General features: G+C 33.6%; 1 protein-coding gene across 4 annotated transcripts in view; it reads right to left on the reverse strand.

Annotated features, from left to right (window-relative positions):
- Positions 1-22,545, reverse strand: part of dac (dachshund) — a 112,797-nt gene that overhangs the window by 15,934 nt on the left and 74,318 nt on the right. For all 4 annotated transcript variants that reach the window (XM_064358791.1, XM_015979175.2, XM_015979176.2 and 1 more), the window contains one exon: positions 5,815-5,958. In XM_064358791.1, coding sequence (XP_064214861.1) covers positions 5,815-5,958 — 144 coding nt within the window. The remainder of the gene's footprint in view (positions 1-5,814; positions 5,959-22,545) is intronic.

Genomic DNA, 22,545 nt, shown 5'->3' on the forward strand with positions numbered 1-22,545 from the left:
TTTTGAGCAAATTGCAGATAAATGCAAAAATTGGTGAAATTTTAAAAAATTCATAACTAAAAAACTATTGGGAATTTGGCAATTTTTTCGATGCCAATCGATTCCCCGGATCATTTTGCATGGGTAAGGATCAAAACAGTTCCACTTTTTGGAATAGTTTAGTCGTAATTGGGAAAATAAAAAAAATTAAAAAAAAGTTAACACCCCCCCCTACAAAATGGTCAATTTTAAAAGTGTCTCAAAATCGAATAAAACTTATTCTATCTTATAGATTTTGATGTGCTCTTTACGATGAAAAAAAGAGTTTTCTCCTAGCTCTTTTAGTTTAGCCGTAATCGGCGATTGAAAATTGAAAAATTTTTTGCGAGATATCGCCTTAAGTCCTATGCCATTTTGTAGAGTTTTTTATTCCGGTTGTCCTCGATTTTTCCGTTCCTCGATAACTCTAATAGTTTCGCCGTAATTGGCGGTTGAAAATTGAAAAAAAGTGAAAATGGAAACCTTTTTTTGCGTTTTTCTCGGAAACTGTAAGACTTAGAGCAACGAACAAAAAACCATCTGATAGCGCTTAATTTTCTCTATTTTTTCGATTAAACCCGGAGCCGCTCCGGGCAACGGTTCCGGCTACAGAGGCGATCAAAGTTTTTCACTAAAAAAATTTATAAAAAAAAAACTAAAAGTCGTAGAGCATTGCGGTTTGTTCGATTGAATTCTACGGCTCATTTTACATATTATATCAATTTTTCACAAGAATAAAAAATTTAAAAATTTTTGCCTAAATTTAGGGTAGCCATTTGTCATAGTGGAAAATTTTATCCAACAAAAAAATTCATAACTCAAAAACTAAAAGTCGTAGAGCAATGCGGTTTGTTCGATTGAATTCTACGGCTCATTTTACATATTATATCAATTTTTCACAAGAATTAAAAATTTAAAATTTTTTGCCTAAATTTAGGGTAGCCATTTGTCATAGTGGAAAATTTTGTCCAACAAAAAAATTCATAACTCAAAAACTAAAAGTCGTAGAGCAATGCGGTTTGTTCCATTGAATTCAGCGGTTTATTTTCTGTATTATACGAACTTTTCATGAGATTTAAAAATTTGATTTTTTTTGCTAAAATTTCCTGAGTCAAAACACTTACCTTCAAGAAAGTGAAAAAAATTTTTTTTTTAAATTCGTTTTATCATACTTTTTCGTATTTATATATGCCTTTACAACTCTCTGGAGTTGTTAAAAGTCCAAAAAAAGTCCATATGTTCGATTTTTTGATGTTTGATTTTTTCAATTTTCGTCGCAATTTTTGTCGATTTTGGGTACCCGGAACATTTGTTGAGCAATAGCTCCGGAACTATCAGAGATAACCCCATGAAGTTTATTATCGTTGGAAAGCTCTTTGAATTATCTATTTTTTTCAAAAAAAATTATTGTTCTCCGACTAATAGTTTTTGAGCAAATTGCAGATAAATGCAAAAATTGGTGAAATTTTAAAAAATTCATAACTAAAAAACTATTGGGAATTTGGCAATTTTTTCGATGCCAATCGATTCCCCGGATCATTTTGCATGGGTAAGGATCAAAACAGTTCCACTTTTTGGAATAGTTTAGTCGTAATTGGGAAAATAAAAAAAATTAAAAAAAAGTTAACACCCCCCCCTACAAAATGGTCAATTTTAAAAGTGTCTCAAAATCGAATAAAACTTATTCTATCTTATAGATTTTGATGTGCTCTTTACGATGAAAAAAAGAGTTTTCTCCTAGCTCTTTTAGTTTGGCCGTAATCGGCGATTGAAAATTGAAAAAATTTTTGCGAGATATTGCCTTGAGTTCTATGACACTTTGTAGAGTTTTTTATTCCGGTTGTCCTCGATTTTTCCGTTTCTCGATAACTCTAATAGTTTCGCCGTAATTGGCGGTTGAAAATTGAAAAAAAGTGAAAATGGAAACCTTTTTTTGCGTTTTTCTCGGAAACTGTAAGACTTAGAGCAACGAACAAAAAACCATCTGATAGCGCTTAATTTTCTCTATTTTTTCGATTAAACCCGGAGCCGCTCCGGGCAACGGTTCCGGCTACAGAGGCGATCAAAGTTTTTCACTAAAAAAATTTATAAAAAAAAAACTAAAAGTCGTAGAGCATTGCGGTTTGTTCGATTGAATTCTACGGCTCATTTTACATATTATATCAATTTTTCACAAGAATTAAAAATTTAAAATTTTTTGCCTAAATTTAGGGTAGCCATTTGTCATAGTGGAAAATTTTATCCAACAAAAAAATTCATAACTCAAAAACTAAAAGTCGTAGAGCAATGCGGTTTGTTCCATTGAATTCAGCGGTTTATTTTCTGTATTATACGAACTTTTCATGAGATTTAAAAATTTGATTTTTTTTGCTAAAATTTCCTGAGTAATAACACTTACCTTCAAGAAAGTGAAAAAAAATTTTTTTTTTAAATTCGTTCTATCATACTTTTTCGTATTTATATATGCCTTTACAACTCTCTGGAGTTGTTAAAAGTCCAAAAAAAGTCCATATGTTCGATTTTTTGATGTTTGATTTTTTCAATTTTCGTCGCAATTTTTGTCGATTTTGGGTACCCGGAACATTTGTTGAGCAATAGCTCCGGAACTATCAGAGATAACCCCATGAAGTTTATTATCGTTGGAAAGCTCTTTGAATTATCTATTTTTTTCAAAAAAAATTATTGTTCTCCGACTAATAGTTTTTGAGCAAATTGCAGATAAATGCAAAAATTGGTGAAATTTTAAAAAATTCATAACTAAAAAACTATTGGGAATTTGGCAATTTTTTCGATGCCAATCGATTCCCCGGATCATTTTGCATGGGTAAGGATCAAAACAGTTCCACTTTTTGGAATAGTTTAGTCGTAATTGGGAAAATAAAAAAAATTAAAAAAAAGTTAACACCCCCCCCTACAAAATGGTCAATTTTAAAAGTGTCTCAAAATCGAATAAAACTTATTCTATCTTATAGATTTTGATGTGCTCTTTACGATGAAAAAAAGAGTTTTCTCCTAGCTCTTTTAGTTTGGCCGTAATCGGCGATTGAAAATTGAAAAAATTTTTGCGAGATATTGCCTTGAGTTCTATGACACTTTGTAGAGTTTTTTATTCCGGTTGTCCTCGATTTTTCCGTTTCTCGATAACTCTAATAGTTTCGCCGTAATTGGCGGTTGAAAATTGAAAAAAAGTGAAAATGGAAACCTTTTTTTGCGTTTTTCTCGGAAACTGTAAGACTTAGAGCAACGAACAAAAAACCATCTGATAGCGCTTAATTTTCTCTATTTTTTCGATTAAACCCGGAGCCGCTCCGGGCAACGGTTCCGGCTACAGAGGCGATCAAAGTTTTTCACTAAAAAAATTTATAAAAAAAAAACTAAAAGTCGTAGAGCATTGCGGTTTGTTCGATTGAATTCTACGGCTCATTTTACATATTATATCAATTTTTCACAAGAATTAAAAATTTAAAATTTTTTGCCTAAATTTAGGGTAGCCATTTGTCATAGTGGAAAATTTTATCCAACAAAAAAATTCATAACTCAAAAACTAAAAGTCGTAGAGCAATGCGGTTTGTTCCATTGAATTCAGCGGTTTATTTTCTGTATTATACGAACTTTTCATGAGATTTAAAAATTTGATTTTTTTTGCTAAAATTTCCTGAGTAATAACACTTACTTACCTTCAAGAAAGTGAAAAAAAATTTTTTTTTAAAATTCGTTCTATCATACTTTTTCGTATTTATATATGCCTTTACAACTCTCTGGAGTTGTTAAAAGTCCAAAAAAAGTCCATATGTTCGATTTTTTGATGTTTGATTTTTTCAATTTTCGTCGCAATTTTTGTCGATTTTGGGTACCCGGAACATTTGTTGAGCAATAGCTCCGGAACTATCAGAGATAACCCCATGAAGTTTATTATCGTTGGAAAGCTCTTTGCATTATCTATTTTTTTCAAAAAAAATTATTGTTCTCCGACTAATAGTTTTTGAGCAAATTGCAGATAAATGCAAAAATTGGTGAAATTTAAAAAAATTCATAACTAAAAAACTATTGGGAATTTGGCAATTTTTTCGATGCCAATCGATTCCCCGGATCATTTTGCATAGGTCAGGATCAAAACAGTTCCACTTTTTGGAATAGTTTAGTCGTAATTGGGAAAATAAAAAACAATAAAAAAAAGTTAACACCCCCCCCTTCAAAATGGTCAATTTTAAAAGTGTCTCAAAATCGAATAAAACTTATCCTATCTTATAGATTTTGATGTGCTCTTTACGATGGAAAAAAGAGTTTTCTCCTAGCTCTTTTAGTTTGGCCGTAATCGGCGATTGAAAATTGAAAAATTTTTTGCGAGATATCGCCTTGAGTCCTATGCCATTTTGTAGAGTTTTTTATTCCGGTTGTCCTCGATTTTTCCGTTTCTCGATAACTCTAATAGTTTCGCCGTAATTGGCGGTTGAAAATTGAAAAAAAGTGAAAATGGAAACCTTTTTTTGCGTTTTTCTCGGAAACTGTAAGACTTAGAGCAACGAACAAAAAACCATCTGATAGCGCTTAATTTTCTCTATTTTTTCGGTTAAACCCGGAGCCGCTCCGGGCAACGGTTCCGGCTACAGAGGCGATCAAAGTTTTTCACTAAAAAAATTTATAAAAAAAAAACTAAAAGTCGTAGAGCATTGCGGTTTGTTCGATTGAATTCTACGGCTCATTTTACATATTATATCAATTTTTCACAAGAATTAAAAATTTAAAATTTTTTGCCTAAATTTAGGGTAGCCATTTGTCATAGTGGAAAATTTTATCCAACAAAAAAATTCATAACTCAAAAACTAAAAGTCGTAGAGCAATGCGGTTTGTTCGATTGAATTCTACGGCTCATTTTACATATTATATCAATTTTTCACAAGAATTAAAAATTTAAAATTTTTTGCCTAAATTTAGGGTAGCCATTTATCATAGTGGAAAATTTTGTCCAACAAAAAAATTCATAACTCAAAAACTAAAACTCGTAGAGCAATGCGGTTTGTTCCATTGAATTCAGCGGCTCATTTTCTGTATTATACGAACTTTTCATGAGATTTAAAAATTTGATTTTTTTTGCTAAAATTTCCTGAGTAATAACACTTACCTTCAAGAAAGTGAAAAAAATTTTTTTTTTAAATTCGTTCTATCATACTTTTTCGTATTTATATATGCCTTTACAACTCTCTGGAGTTGTTAAAAGTCCAAAAAAAGTCCATATGTTCGATTTTTTGATGTTTGATTTTTTCAATTTTCGTCGCAATTTTTGTCGATTTTAGGTACCCGGAACATTTGTCGAGCGATAGCTCCGGAACTATCAGAGATAACCTTATGAAGTGTATTATGGTTGGAAAGCTCTTTAAATTTTCTATCTTTTTTAAAAAAAGATCATCGTTTTCCGACTAATAGTTTTCAAGAAAAGTGCAACTATATGTTAACAATCTATCATTTTGTACCTACACCTATTTAACCTGCGGTAAAATCGGGACTTTCTTAATGAAACATGAACGCATATGAAGTTGAATTTGGCCTTAATCAGGGTCTGTGCATACGGCAAATGTCTTGTAATCTATTAGGAGATCAATCTCAAAGTTGGGTTCCCTGCAGGGCATCAGTAGCAGCGAACATGCCCCCGCCCGTACAACCCCATTGTGATTGACAGTCTCTGGTTGAGGAGAGCCCGATTTGCAGACATTTACACGTCTCTCGGCTCCGATAGAAAATGCGAAAAATCAACGTAATTTAGCAATCAATCACGGCAAAGCACGTTCTGTAACTTACCATTAATTATCCTGAGCTGTTCTGCGGCCCCCGCCGCCTTAAGGGCCTCTTCCATCAGGGTGCGTCTTTTGACTTCCGCCTCCAGTTGATCTTGGAGTCGCCGACGTGCGCGACGCTCCCTCCGGAGCCGCTTCTGCACCAGTGCTGAAAAGGCGAATATTTTCGTTAATTGTGATGCATCAGTTTGCGAGCTAATAATGAATTTCAATCTGGAGTCGGGCTTCCCGTCGAGCGGGTTCTCCCCAGGAGTGCACGACCCTGCCCTCGGCTCTATTTGCTGCAACTAATTATAACACTCATTACCGAAGTTTATTAATCAATGTTCAATAGCAATCATAGCCATTGGGCCTGTATTGTTCTGATGGACGCCTCGAGATAACTTCCAAAGGACGTGTGTGAGATCCTTACATGATCTTGTCAACGGACATTATTAATACAGCCTAGAGATACTCCATCATTATCGTAATTATCGCTAGATTTCTAACTTTGGACGCACTCGATTAATTACTTTACAAAGAAATGTTATAAATTAACGCACGCAACTTGGGAACGTTTTCATTGGTTGGACCACTTCAAACAACGTTAAACCAATGAACAATGGGGACATCATTTTGTCCTTAGAAAATAAATCTTCATAAAGTTTTGTTAAGTAAACACCGTTTTATTGTCTGCATAAAATATATTTCTTTAAAACGCAAACTACTTTTATGGTGGTACCTAATGGAAATTTAGCACGCCTCCAACAAAATGGTGGCTTAATTAACCAATTATTTTCATTTTTGTTTTATTATTACTTGAAAAATGCGTGATTCAGATCAAAGCTTTGGCCATAAAAAATAATTAAATTATCGATTCTTTCATAAAGTACAAGACACGCATTAAAAATTAAACGGTTTGTTTCAAAATATTTGCTCAAATAAAGTGCATAGTTTTGTTTTTCTTGTCATTAAGCTCAGGTGTAGTCGTTAATAATATTGGCGACAGTAATAGAGACTAATGATTTGTACCGCAAGAAATGGAAAAATCTTCTAATATTGATTGACTTATCGATCCTTAAAAGTCTTCAAGTCGGCTCAAACTATCAATATTATTTCTGTCAGTATTTATTATCCAATGAATTTGATATTTATGATTAACAATCTGAAAATATTTCGCGGCACAATTATTTATTCTAAAGATAATAGTTTGTGACAGGAAAATACTTAATAATTCCTTTAACAATATATTTTTTATTTTTAGGTAAGAATTTTCGTGAGCTATTTTAGGTATTAACAATAAAATTGCATGTTTTAAATCATGTTATTTGGTTACGAGACCATAAATTTTAACCAGTGTGTTATTTTTCAAATTATAGAGGAACATACAAAGTCTCAACCGAGTTAGAATGCAGCAAATGCAAATATTTATGTCGTGGCGTAATTTAAAAAAAATATCAAATTTTCTTTTCTAACATTTTAAAACTTAGAATTGTCTTTAGAAAAATATTACATTTTAAAACCATTCTGAACTGAAGCAAAATTTAAAGAAAAGTCTTCTACGGAGTTTTTGATTTTATTGTTTAGTTTAAAATCTAGAAATATTTTTTCCGTACTTTCGGAAAATCAAGAAATTCATTAGTCAGTTCACTATTTTTTTGCAGTCGAGAGTCCTTTTAAAATACGCTTTGTTTTCCAAAAAAATTTACGGGATGTCTTGCCTAAAAACCAGTCAATATCAAAATAATATTTAAAAAAAATAAGAAAATCTTATAAAGGCTAAACTATTGATTGGCGGCTCACATTTTTTTACTCGCCTTTTGATAAATTTTGTTTTCGAAAGTTTTAGGAAAACTTACAATAATTTTTGCGATCTATTTTAAGCCTTCTGGTGAACGGTCGCATGATTACTGCTTTTACAAAAGTACAGTCAGTAAAATTCGCAATTTTATTGCGAATAGTTAAATTATTATTTAAAACTTTTGTCAATCTTATTTCCATTCGTTGCCTAGAAATTAATTGACAAAATTAATTTAACTAATGACTGTACAAAATAACCATTTTGTTATTTCAAGTTAACCCATTCCCGCCCACGCAAATTGGGTTAATTTGGCGCCGTCGTTCGACTGTCACAGCAAAAACTTCCGATTAATTAATGAGCCCGAAATTCAGATAATCTCGAAATAACATGTTTTTTAGATTGGTGTGGTCAGTGAAAAGCCCCGAGACACACATGTTGGGAATGCAGGTGTATAGTACGGGGCATAATTTTACAAACCAGTTTCGATTTCCTAATTTAATTAAACTTTTGTCGAAAAAAAAAAACGCTACAATGGATCCAAATGTAAAAAATTAATTTCAAGTCTAGTGAAACTTATTGGGCAAAAAATCGTGTAATTGAACTTCCCATGTTCAAACAATCTCAATGCTTGAATGCGTCTCGAAATTTTATTCGGTTCACAGTTTATAAATATCTTGAGGAGGAAAAAAAATTAGAACAAAGTGTGCTACGAGCGTCTGGCAAAAAGCGGTGTAAATAATTAGGAAATTTAACATAATTGACGTAGTCATTCTTAAATTTACATATGTACATTAGTTACAGTCGGTCAGGTCGGTGTTGTGCGAGGAGCCGACGCTCCGGTTGTTCGTTTCAGGATGGACAACTGTAAAAAATGAGGAATGGGTGGGGCTTAAACGTTCGTACAATGATTGTCGTAGCAGCCAATCACGAAGGAAAGGTAATGCCAGGTTACAATGCATAATGTGCATATAATGTTTGCCTTATCAGATCTGAGTCGCTGACTATTCCTTTCTCGCTTTAGTTATTATTCTCAAGATGGAAGGCTGTCGATATGTGATCAATACGTTTGTGGACTTGAGCGGGTTAGGGCTGCGCTATATCGTGCGGTGTTTGTTGGGATTTCGCCTTTTTCATGCAATACGAACACCACTCATCAAAGACTTCATTGTTATTACCACAATATTACACCAATTGATGGCATCTACGTGTCTAATCTCCGACTGGCGCTATTAATCAACACGAAATAAATTTATTCTTACATTGTCAGAGGCAAAGGACTCGGTAAATAATATGCACCTGCTATGGGCGATGATGGGACTATTAACCTAGCATGTGTCGTCTTTGTTAACCACTCGCAACAATTAGATAAAAGATAAACAGTAAACGACCACTTCTATTTTACCTAGACATTAATTATTAATCAAAAATTGGATCAAAATTTATCAAAACTGCACTTTGATTTAAATTATTTAAAACGGTTATATTTTAAACGTGCCCTTTGATCTGAGTTTTTGGTTTATGCCTTTGTTTTGGATGATTATTGTAAAAACAAAATCTTGTAAATAAAACACCTTTTTTTCTGAAGAATTTGCTTCTCAACGATACCCCAAGAAGTTATAACATCCCAACAAATTCCTCTTTGATTCCAAAGATCTCAAAACCAGTGATTTTTGTAAAATCATTCCTGAATTAAATATATATCTATCAATGGCCAATGGCCCAGTGATTTTAATTCGATTTTTACTGTTTAGGTATTGATTATTATTATTTTTATTTAATAATACAATTTTTTTCTAGTTAGGTATGTATTTTTTTAATGTTTAGAGCAATTTTATTGTGATATTCTAAAACCATAAAATTGTTATTTATTTTCTGGAACTTGTCGAAATTCTTGAATTTATTAATGAAAACAAATCGAGTAATTCCTAAAAAAATTTAAAGCAGTGTTAAAACTGCTGCTGTATCTGTAAAAAACATTCGTAGTTATATGTTTCGAGTTACGACCGACCTAAGAATCTAATGGAACTTTTTTTGTGTTCTGAATATTTTTATAAATTTTGTAACTTATTTTTTTTCACCCAGAAACAGCGGTTTTTGTACTTTTTTTACGTTTCTCATTTACCTACTTTTGTAAATTTTCTATATTATAGTTTGACCACCTTCTATTCTAACTTTTTTTAATTTCAAAAATATACTCGTATGTAATAAGTGAAATTTTTGTGATGAGTGACGTATTTGACAGCTTTTAACCGCAAAATTGTGTAAGACAAATTGGTAATTTTTATAATTATTTTTCTCTTTTAATTTAAAGATTTTAAAGCTTCAGTAAAGCATAGAATTCTTTTCTAAAATAAAAAGTCGAGATTTCTGACATATTTGACACCAAAAAATGTAATCGCGCCGTTCTTTTTTTTGCTAAAGATTTTTAATGGATTTAGCTTTTGTTTGTTTATAAATAACAAAATGAAAAATCATTTGCACTTCCTTTAAATTAGTTATCCAAAAATTTTGGTTTTATACTAAATTTTCGTTTCCCAATTTAATACTAAAAACAATCGAGCAATAATTCATTAAAAAGTTGTGGTCCACACTTTAAAATTGTTATTTCTTTAAAAAATATTCTACCTTTGACACGAATAATTTTTCTATAATTTTTTTGTGCGTAAGACTTTTTTAGACCCATCATCTCTTGGATTTTTTTCCCTGCTTTTTATTTAAGTACACTTTCAATTTTGGATCTTTGGATTTGTTTCTTATTAAAATTTGCTATCGACTTTTTTATTTAAATGTATAATGTACTTGCAAGTATTGTTGCTTAATGTTTATTAAACGTGCTGTTTATTGCAGTTTAGAAAAATATAATGTGAAACGGCATAAATGAGCTATTTTGTCTGTAAGTTAGGCAAAATTAAGCGAGACCTCTTGTACGATAGACGTCAGCAGAGGGATAAATAAAATGTTACCCAATCCTGAAGCTTCCCGCCTCAAAATCCATTAAATTTCCCAATAAAAAACGTTCGACTTCCAATTTTAAAAAATTCCATTTTAATTCGTCTAGAAATATTCGGAATCATATTAATCACTGAAAAGCAACGGTCGAGATGACAGACGCACAAAAGAAGTTAATAACTTGCGGCTGCTTTGCTTCAGTGGTTTTGAAAAGCCGCCACGAGGCGCCACCTGTGGGTGGTCCAGTTACAAAGCCCATGATATTTGTTTAGTTTTGGGCCCTGTATATATTTTGACCATTCGATGACTAGTCCCAGCACGAAGGGGTGCTACCTGAATTACCCCTAGACACTCTTGTCCAGAATATGCAAATTCCTTGAACCACATCGTTTCACGAACCCCCTTGGCTTTTTCTCGTCCGGCGTCTGCATCGCTTGATCGGGTTCAAGGCTGTGTTAGTTTTATTAACCCAGAAATGGGCCCGAGTCAGCAATTTTCGCGTCAAATATTTGCGACATCCGTTCATATTTATGCCTTCCATTTCGTAGAACAACGTCTCTAAATACTGATTGGATGTGAGCTATCAAAGATTTTATTTTCACGGAGTGTTGGACCAGATAAGTAGTGGCATATTGCGTGGGGTGGATGCCGATACTGCGAGGGTGGCTCGCAATAGAAAAACTATCAGTCACGTGAGGCGTCGCGGTGGAAAGAAGAAACACATATCTTTGGCTTTTCGGCCAATAAAACTTGATTCGGAGATTCGCGCTAAAGCGCCCTATTTACGACGCTCCTGACTCTCCACGATAACAATTCTATTTCTGCTTTCGCAGAAGACAGGTGGGGGCAGACCAGGACAAACCGAACAATTACAGCCAATTTTCGTGAAAAAAAATCATTCGCAGATGAAAAATTCCTTAACTGCACAGCACAAAGCTACGGAAGATGGGACACAACCGGAAACTCTCCACCCACTGCAAGCGGAGATAAACTCCAAGTATGTGGAGATTGCATGAGAAAATCTCTCATACTTATTGTCTTCTCAAATTCTTTGTACCATCGCGAAAACGTAACAGACAAAGAAACGGCGGTTTCGCGTTAAAAGCAATTACGTTTTTGTTGATTGTGCTCGTGGCAATAGAAAATAAATTAGAAGTTGGATTGGTTTGCAGTTGCAGTTTTTCACCTGCGATTAGCTTTAATCTTCTGCGCTCATTGTTACAGTCGAAAATTATTTACCATTTGTTATTAACAATTTATGCGGCCTGTAAGAGTGTATGTATAATAAAGGGATAATAACATCCTGTCATCGAATCATCTGTTAATTAAAATCAGTTATCCCGTTCAGAGTTATAGGTACAAGAACTATAAATAGACATAGCCAACGACTTGACACTGAAACAACCGATTCATTTTCAAGTGATTAACTTTTACTGACATGTCTCTAAGACCATTTGAAATGCGTTACTTAATCGTTCAATTTATGGCTGACTCTAAATTCTCAATAGAAATTACCTGAGTATAATTACTTTAAAGATTATCATGTAAGGCAGGCATCAAGAATGAAAAATTATCACTCTTAACACACGCTTTTCTCCTACACGCATTACACAGAAATCAAAAAATATGCATAGGTTTTTCGATTTTTTTTAATTTCTTCCAAAATTTAATTTGACATTTTGACAAAATCGTTGAAGTCACATTATAGTTAACCAAGCAAAATTGAAAAAACACACCGTACAAGTAAACATTTTATTAAGACCTGTACAAAATGACCTATGATTTTTTTAAATTTTACAGCTATTCCATTTTAATGGACGGGACACTGCACAAATTTTTGGATTTTATTAAAATTTTTATGAGCAGTTTCAGTAGAAGTGATTTTTTTATAGGAAAAAAAATACAAATTGATGACGGACGAGACATAACGGACGGGACATGACGGAAATCTTGTGTATGAAAATAAATCTAAAAAATTTATTCAGAGAAGACTTTACAATATCAAAATTAGACAGAGGAAATAAAAAATTCTTGGTAAGAAACAAGAGCAACATTTATGTTTGCAATAACGGACGGGACAGCAAAATTTACGAAGATAAAAAAGTAATACTACTGGTTAATTTTTTTACCGATTTCCATTTTCTAAACCACCAGAAACTAGAAAAAAAAATTGTTTAGCAGTTGTAGTACGTCAGCTGTAGAACCCAATGAATTACTTTAATTTAAATTATTATCCTCTTCTATTTTAAATTCACAAAAAATTCTTTTGTCCCAAAATACGAATCTGTAACTTTACACAATAAAATTATTTTGAATTTTCGTGTCGGAGGTGTTTTGGAAGCTAAACTTGCTGGGTTTTAATTTTCAAAAACCGGAGGTTGCAAATTTAATTTTTTACTGTAAATAATTTTGAATTTATTGTTGGGGGAATGGGTTTATTTTGGGTCAGCTTGTGGCTGTTTCCTTTGTTGTGGTTGGTGGCAGTATTCGGTTAGCCGAATGGTGCCGCTCAAAGAATAATAAAACAATAAACATTTGAATAAACAAGTGGGCGTAACTTTGTACAAGACTGCACGTGGAGGGAAAAATTATTATCTTAATTGGTAAGGAGGTTTGGCTGAAAGTGACAGTGAAATATGAGTACTTTAAACTCCATGTTGAAGTACATTGTGTCTTGCAGAGATAAATATTTACAATGTTATTATTTTATGTTTTAATTGTTTTGCCATATTTATACTAATAAGCAGTTGGTGTCTTATCTCCTGTAAACATTGACTCGCGGCTAACGCCACCGTTATTTGCCACCAAGGATCTAGTTTGTAGTAATGTGGAAAAATGGTGGAAAAGTTTTATTCGTTAGATAAGATCGCCATAAGTTACGAAATAACTTTTTTCGGTACATTTGGCGATAAAACAGTGGGTTCGCCCTAAAAGTCCCGCGAGAATCGCTTATTGATACCGTATTTATAGGTATTATAGATTCTGTCGGCTGATTGAATGTTTATGTAGCCATGCTGGGACGCCCTACTGTCACCCCGAGCGAACTTATTCATTCGCTCCTTTCAGACTGGCAGTAAACGAAAATGTATGTAGCAGTCGATAAAAATTCGTCATTTGAACAGAACTCGCGTCCTTGCGCCCGATCAAATATTGTTGGTGCAAACAAAAGTTAATGTTTATGACTAAATATAAAAGAGTCAGACGTAAGGCCACCAGGACGTTCCTCCGGACCTGCTCAGGTCTGAATAAAACCCCCAAAGAAATGGCCATTGTTCAAAAACACAATAAAAAGGGAATATGAATAGCTTTCTTTTTAAAGAAATACGCTGCAAATTTGATTTACATATAGTATACATAGTCGAACAGAAAATGGCTCGTATTAAAGCGTATTCATCATTCTCGGCGGTCTTACAAAGGAACGCAATAATTCTCCTCGACGACGGTTTTTTCCACGTCCTTTCCTCCAAAATCAACAGACGGCGGTTTTAATTTGTCGCGCGATCTTTATTGCCGTCAAATCTATTACAAGAGTCCACTAAAAATCGTCGCTTGTTCCCTATCAATGATAACACTCACATAAAAATAAATAGCTTTTAGTCCACATATCCCATCCAGATATTTCTATAAAAGAAACGTAATCGAGTTTTGGGAGCGAACATTTAGAGTTTCCCATAAAAACAATATTGCATACGCATTGTGAAAAGGCCCGTATTATGATATATCGTAAAAAGTATAAAGACACCCCAAATATCGGGGTGGATTTCACTACAAATCTGAGGGAATCTACCCGATAAATAGTTTTTTCGGAGCATTGGGGTGATTTCCCAAAGATATGTAATACTTAGGTGACTTTTTATGGAACGGGGCTAGAGAGCTTTCTCCGTCACAGAAGCCAGTTTTTTTAATTATTGATACGATAAAATCGCTTTTACTTTCTTCGTTTTGTTCATCTTGTATAAGATTCTTTGAGTAGTGCCGCTGCATTGTGCAGCTTTTCCCGTTTAGTGTCAACTTGAAAATTAAAACTTCAGCGTAGCGTAAAAGCTTAAAGGAAAATAAATTTCTTTCAAGTGACATTTTCTTCACGTTTCGCTTTATTTAAAAAACTATATGAAAATAATGCAACACCTTTGATACCGCGCGCGGCAGCACAAAGTGCAAGAGGTCACTCATAGAGATCGGTCGACTTTGCAACAAGTACACAAACAAAGCGTTCATACATTGCTAAATACCACAACACCTCGGAATAGTCCTGTAATACTAAGACAGTGGACATCAAAGAGCCCAAGTCTGCAGCGGTCAGTCTCCGCTGACAAAGAGCCGCTTTGACACCCTAGCCAACTTGGACACCGCATGGACTTTAATTAACGCCCTCTGTCGGTATGCTTTAAGATAACTTTGATTCAGTGCATCTACAGTCTACACATAGCTTTGTTTGCATTTTGATATAAGTACCCTGTTCGGCCCTCCTGCGGAAGTGTCGCAGCAATTAGCCTTCGTTTATGCGACACCACTGCCGGAGACGCTGTCGCTCTTGCACCTAATTGACCACACACTGCTGCCCAAAACACCTCAGCCCCGCACACAACCCAATTGAATTGTATTTTAAATTACGAGCTATTTTAAACTAGTCAAAATTTTTTAGAAATAGAAAAAAAGAAACAATAATATGAACATTATAAATAAAAGGAAGAAAGGCCTAACAACACCATTTCTGGTGTTTTGGTATCAAAAGTAAAATAAGTCAATGAAATTGAAGTTGCAAGTTCTAGAGTCAATTAAAAAAGTTCTAGAGGGAAAAAGGCCTAAAGAACACTTTTTTGTTTATATATTGTAATGCAAACCTAATAATTTCATACAAAAAAAAATGTATAGTTTATTATACAATGTATAGAAAATTTGTTTATTATTTTCTTTACCTGTTTAATACAACGTTTTTCCTTATAGGTGTATTTATATATTTTTTTAAATAAAAATAAAGAGTTTTAATTTTCTTATTTCAATCATAACAAAATACGATATTATTAACGTATTTGTGTTATGGTATGAATTTTTGACCAACTAGATAAAAAAATTGCCAGCCGATTATTGTGTCGAGTAAAAAAAATTAATGGTGCTATTTTCTAACTTCTGTTACTATGTTCTTGCTCTATTACTGTAAAAATTACAGCTGTTACTTAAATTTGTATTCTGTAAACTCTGTTACCTTCTGTTAGCAACATTTCTACAGTAACATTCTCTATTAAATAACAGCGGCATAAACTAACAGTGACAGTGACAGATTGTGAATTTTTACTAAAATTTGTATAAATAAAAAATTTAACACTGTGTACTTTTCATTTTGGAAACATTATTCCGTGAAAATAAAAAATATTTTTTTTAATTTGTATTATTTATTTCAAAGTATCTTTTTTGTTTTTCAATAGTTATTTCGTTAATTCCAAGTTCTGTTTCTCTCTTTTATTTTGCGTATAAGTTTTGTACTGCACAGAATAAAATAATTTGATTTTAATTTGATTACCGAATCCAACACGAGATCCCACAGAAAATATTTCAAAACAAAAAGAGTTTTTTTTTTTCAATAAACAAGGATATTCTTTGCCTTGATCTGCACTCGTCTTCAGCATTCACTTTTTTAACATTTTAGTGGAACTTTTTGCGATACTACAAATTTTATGAAAACTTCTTGACATTTTCGAATAAAATATTTGAATCAAAAAGTAAGTCATACGTCAAAATCGACTTCTATTATCTCCAAAATTACACTTTCGAACAAATGGGAACTCTGTTACCCTTATTCGGAAGTAAAATTACCGTTGGGGGCGCCACTAAGCTAGGTCGAAAACAGTAATCATAAATGGCGGGAAAATGTTTATTCGGATATTTTGAGCATTGTACGAATTTTGGGGCTTCACAATTATTACATTGCCTGTGCGGAATGATTATTGCATCTTTGATGCAAGAAACTTATGTTGACAAATGAGAGATGACGAGGAAAACACGAATAACGAATGACTGTTTGGTTCACTTTCTTTATTGGAAAATTATTAAAAATACATTGAAAAGCCTACCTTTTGGCATAATTTACGTTTAAATGTATCAGCAGTTGTTAATCTTTATTGTAGTTTTGTAGATTTACCGCAGCATTTCATGATTTTTTCAGTGGAAAATTCTAACCTAAAATTCATAACACTTCACTAATTTATTGGTTTCTTGAGCCAAACTTTGTGTTCGCCGTGATCCATTACCTATAATCTTTAATTAGACAACTGTTTGATAACACTTTGTAATCAAAATTTAAATATTTTTCACTTTTTATCCACTTTCAAGTTCCAACAATAAACACTTTATACCACGAAAAACTACAGAACCAAAGTCAACGCTAGTATTTACCACCACGTACTTTTAAACTAATTCTTTCTATTGTAAGTAATTAACACTATACACGCAAAATTGTTGAACAATTCATTAAATGTCAGTTAAATGTGGCATTACGAAAATTTCTTTACTGTTTTCGACATAGTTCAAAAGTCATCATCAGAGGGCGTCTAGTTAATTTTATTTCCGAATTTTAACAGAGGCAGTTAGAGATTCGCAAATTAGACAGCTCTTTTAGGCGGTGTCATAACATAGCACTGTTGCTAACATTCTATAAACGTAACAGTATAACAGAGATAGAGAATACCACCATAAATCAGTTAATAATACCATAGTAACTCCAAAAAAAAATATCCTGAAAACCTAGCCTCAGGATTTTCTATTATTCTGTATTTTCTGTTTATTGAAGAGACTAAAAAACCAAAAAGCAGCTTTTAGGATCTTCTGTACTACTTCAAATATAGAAGATTTGAAATAAATTCTAACGATATATAAGGTGAGATTTTTCAAAATAAAGAACTACAAAAAAAGTGATAAAGAATCTAAAAAAAAATTATTCAGAAATAGCAGCTTAAAAAATTCTATATAGTAACAACAAAAAATACAAGTTTTAAACTCGTGTTTAAAGATATGTAGGTATTTTATTCAGAAGGGATTCCTCAATATAACAGTCAATAAAAAAAAGAACTATCTTAAAATTTCGCTTTTAACTGCTCAAGAGTAAAAGAGAAATACCTACTTTCGAGTTATTTCTGAAAATAATCGGGATAAAGCGGTCAGGACTGTACTTTTGGTGGAGTGAGTGGAAAGGGTTGAACCTGAGAAAGTAATTCCACGCGTGGCAGTGCCGAATCGGCTCGCCGGTCGGATTTTAATTTGGTCATTCAATACCGATTGGAACATGAGACTGGAGGAAAAAGGACTGCATCGGTACAAAGTGGCTGTCAAAACGCGCACCGATGTCCTTGTGCAAAGTGCGGAAAGCCGTCAGTCGGCTAAGCCTTTGTCTTTTCCCAGTTGAGTAGATTTGTCTTTACTTGGTCTTTGTTCTCGGTGGGTGGCAGTTGTGTGCATATTTCACAATTATTCCGTTTTGAAAGTGAGGGAAAGACGTTGCCGCCGATCGATCTATGGTCATCTAAATCGAATTTGGGGCCCGGAATCGAAAGAGGGTTTCACGAATTTCCGGGAAGATATGCCATATATTATTTTTAAATTTGTCACAAACGTATGCTTTGGAAATTCGGTTCTTGCCAGTTTGGAAGTGACAAGTGACGCTTTTAGGGCTTTTTCATGGTAATGTTTGCGGCCTGCTTTCGGTTCGGTGTTAATATTTGATGACGATTCGCATCCATAACGTATTAAGTTATGCATTAATAAAAGTCCATTATCTGAACAAAAATGACCACAGATTAGAGAAGCGCAAAGATGCGGATTAAGTCGGGAGGAGCCTTTAGAACCGAGTGAATAAAGCACAAACTTGCCGGCGTTTTCCATTTGGGGCTTGTAATTAAGAAGGGTGGAAATTCATCAGAATGGACTTTAAAATAAAGTAGGTTTCGGTTTCCTGATATTACGCTCCGGACTTAAAAAGCAGGTAGAAGAGAAATAAAGTAAATATTCGATTTTAATTTAGAGTATTATTGAGCAAATTAATTTAAGCCCGGGAAAAAGCTCCGGCCGTATTTACAAACAATCGAAACGGAATCTTTCAATTACAGAAAGCCCGCGCGAATTGATGGTAAAACAATATTGTTTCAATAGCGGGGATCATCTGCTGGCCGTTTAAAACCGTCATAATTTAATTTTACGATTGTAATGGGATACCGTTACAGCTTCGCAATAGTCATATCTCAGCCGGTTTCTGGAAGCCTCCCCTTCAGATAAATTAGAATTACGCAAGGCGTATCAAGGTAATATTGTAAATCTTGTTGTAATTCGAACGGCATGGCCAACTAAGACGTAGAATCAGCATAAATTTAATAATTACTCAGCTCAAGGGAGGAATATTACCACCCCCGTCTCTATTTCATCGACTCGAACTGATAAATCGGCTACTACAAGCATAAAACTTTTTCGATTTCTCAACTTATCTAACACGGTATTAAAGTGATATTGAGAAATATGTTGACACGTGACGTGTGTATGCAGTTAGGACCCTCTGGTTTTGTCCTATCGTATTTCGAAACACGTACTACTCATCTCTATTGATTTTTGCCTCGATACTATTTTCTTCCCCGCACACGAGTTACTGGGTCACATGGACATAAAATCCCCATCGCTCACTCAGCCGTCTCACTGTCCAAAAACCAATTTTATTCAAAATGAAAAAATTGGGGGACGTTTTTCCCAAAAATGTAAACTTGTGTTTTTTCCTGTTTTTGGGAGATAAATCGCCGGGGCGTGAAATAGCGTATTATAATTCGCCTTCTGGATGAAAAGTGCAAATAAGTGCGCACGTAAAGTTGGGGAAAAGCGTCAAACAATACATCGATGAAATAAGTTGTTCCGGCGAAGGGAAATGCGAAAGTTTGCGGTGGCGTGGAATATGATTGCCCCCTTTCTGTATTATAACAAACACGGGCTGCCAACGGAACAATCATGTGGGGAATGACGAGGGCGGTACGGGGCATAAGGACTGATCTGTTGGTGAATGTGTAATGTGCCGTGCGGAAATCTTAGCTGAACTTCCGCCGAAACCGCAAACTCTATCTCGAGGCGATGGTGGATCAGTTTATTATTCAATATCAAGTTTATTGGACGATTGATTGTTGGAAGGCTTTAATACGTAAATGCCAACTTTATAATGTCAACATTACGCCGAACGGTAATTTATACAATTAATGGCCGCTGCCCACAGACATCTATAAATAATAAGCCATTCCAGATTTGTAAATAAAAGCAAAAGCAAAATCAAACGCTAAAATAGCAGTTACTAAATTAAATTGTTAATTCCAAATATAATAGCTGGTCCCGGAAATTTATACTATTGTATATATACAAATATTGGACTTGTTTAAATTGTATTTTAATTAAAATTTTGTCAACACTGCCAGAAATGCTAATGCATAATTTATTAGCCGTTATAAATTCAATTGCAATTCTTCTACTGACGTAAAGACCTTCGACGGCATAGCTGGTAACCACCCGATTTATAAGCGCTGCAACAATTTTTTTTACACTTTTGCTGAAGCAAAAGTAAAAATGTTATTTTTTTATGAATTAAATGCCACTAAAATAGAAAGAGTTGTTTTAATTTTGACTTTAACACATCCTTTAAGTTATTTATCTCTTATATCTATTTGAAATTAAAAAATAAAATGATAAACTTAGATTTTAATAATTAGAAGGGCCCAGCGATTTCATTACCAGTCGATGAGTCATTCATTCAATTCCGAACTGTCAAGTGCAGACGTATATTTATAATTTTGTTAGTTTCTTAAAGTCAATTATTTGTTTCACGGCTGCAGACCTGGGAAGTGGTAGAGAATTTGAAATTACTTTCAACAATCCTTAAACAACTCTTTCGTACCACTTCAATAAAGCGTAGCAAAGGTGCTGTTGTAAATTCTTATCCGAAGAACTTCGTCAAAGTTTTAATCACAGAAAAATAAAAAAATATTGAAGTTTTTCTATCGATCTTAGATCTAATATCTATCCTATACTTCTGGCAGTTTACAAAATTAAATTTACACGTCTCTAGAATACTATTATTTATTTATTTGAAGGATCGGATCGAGGGTAAAGTGACCAATATCAGAATGCTTAAAAAAATGTTTGAGCTATTAGATGGAGAGAAAGTGCATAATCGGTCAAAAAATGTATCATTTTGGACTCATTTTGATACTTTTTAAAGTTTTTATTTAATTTGCTTTGTTATCTGTCTGTCTGTTTCATATTTTCCGAGCCAAATTTGAGAGACTCCTGTTGTCCGAATGAACTGAAATTTTGCATACTTACGTAATCTGCGTGACAATGAAGTTTTATATAGTTAATTTTTTGGCAAGAACTCGTACTGGATAAAAACACGCCAAAATATCAAAAATATTGTCTTCTACCCAATTTAGTTTTGTGCAGATTTGAGGCAAACTGCCAAAAATTGAGAATATAAATGCAATTTTCAATCCACTGCCTAAACAAATGAGAAATTTTAGAATCAGTCTATACTTTTTAAGAGCTTTATTTAACTTGCTTTGTTGTCTGTCTGTCTGTTTCATATTTTTCGACCCAAATTTGAGAAGGTTCCCGTTGTCCCAACGAACTGAAATTTTGCATACTTACGTAATCTGCGTGACAATCCAATTCTATATAGTTAATTTTTTTGGCATATTCTTAGGTAAAACTTGTCATGGATGAAAAAAACACAAAAATATCAAATACTTTTATTTTCTACTCAATTTAGTTTTGTACAAATTTGTTGTTTTATTCTTAATTCTTTGATGAAATGCACAAAAATTGAATACAAATGGGAAGTTTATTAAATAAAATTCACTTATAGTTTTCCAGATTCCTGGCCGTTTTGAGTAATTGTGTTTTAATTGTTTTATTTTCGCCACTAATTTGACGCTGTCGTGTTTGAAGTCGCATTACAAAACGATATGTTACGGCCGAGTGATTTATCTCATTCCTGCTGTTTTTGCAGGAGTGTTAACATATCAAGTGAATTATAAATATGCATATCTATCCACTCAGAACCGCGTTTATACAAGAAACCGGCAGAAAGAACATAATTTTTAAGATCGCGTGTTGCTCGGTCGTTTTTTAATTAATTAAATGAAGAACAATTATCTGTTAACTATTTGGTATCAGAAGGGCGCTGAAGGCAGAAACGATCGCAAGGATGTGTCGGCGCGTAATTAAAAAGAAAAAAGCTTGAACGCAACCGGAACAATTTATAACTCTTTACTGTATGCGTATCTTGCTAATCTAATTAAATAATGCAAGAATTGAACGGAACGAGATATTTTATTGAGTAGATTTTTAAAATATGGAGGAATGAGGCCGGCCCTGATATTATGTTACCTGTGCGGCCGAGATCAATGCGATAAAGTAAATGAGTGCGACACGACGGGAAATCGTTGATAAATCAGACAGACTGACATAAATACACCTCGATAAGTCATGTGTGAAAATTATTGGGTTTGAGGCCTGATTTGTCTTCGTATGCGGCCACAGTCTGAGAAATTGGTTCATTTCGATCCAATTTATAGGCAATCGAACGAAAATTAATTAATTTGTTCGTTCTTGGACATCTCTAAGGCATCAGGGCGGGTCCTCACAAATGAGATGCTTTGATGTAAATATTCTGTCAACATCTACCAGTTTGGTATTCCATAAATTATGCCTTTAATTATACAAAATCGAGGCGAGTTTATGTATCAATTTATGCGGTGGCTTCGACCATCTGTTGGCCGAATTATTGCTCCTCGGATAAATTTATTAACAATCGTTCTTATCTTGTTGTTATTTGGTTTCCGCTTAGTAATATCCTCCGTTGCTCAATCGCTCCAATTCGTGTAAAAACTTGCGTAACAATGTCGAAATGGACGAAATAGATGAAATTCACAACAACCATGATAAAGTTATGGGTGCAGGTAAAGGGTTTCAGGAATGGGTTTGATGTATGGA

Source organism: Tribolium castaneum, chromosome 9, assembly GCF_031307605.1.
Source record: "Tribolium castaneum strain GA2 chromosome 9, icTriCast1.1, whole genome shotgun sequence".
Taxonomy (NCBI): domain Eukaryota; kingdom Metazoa; phylum Arthropoda; class Insecta; order Coleoptera; family Tenebrionidae; genus Tribolium; species Tribolium castaneum.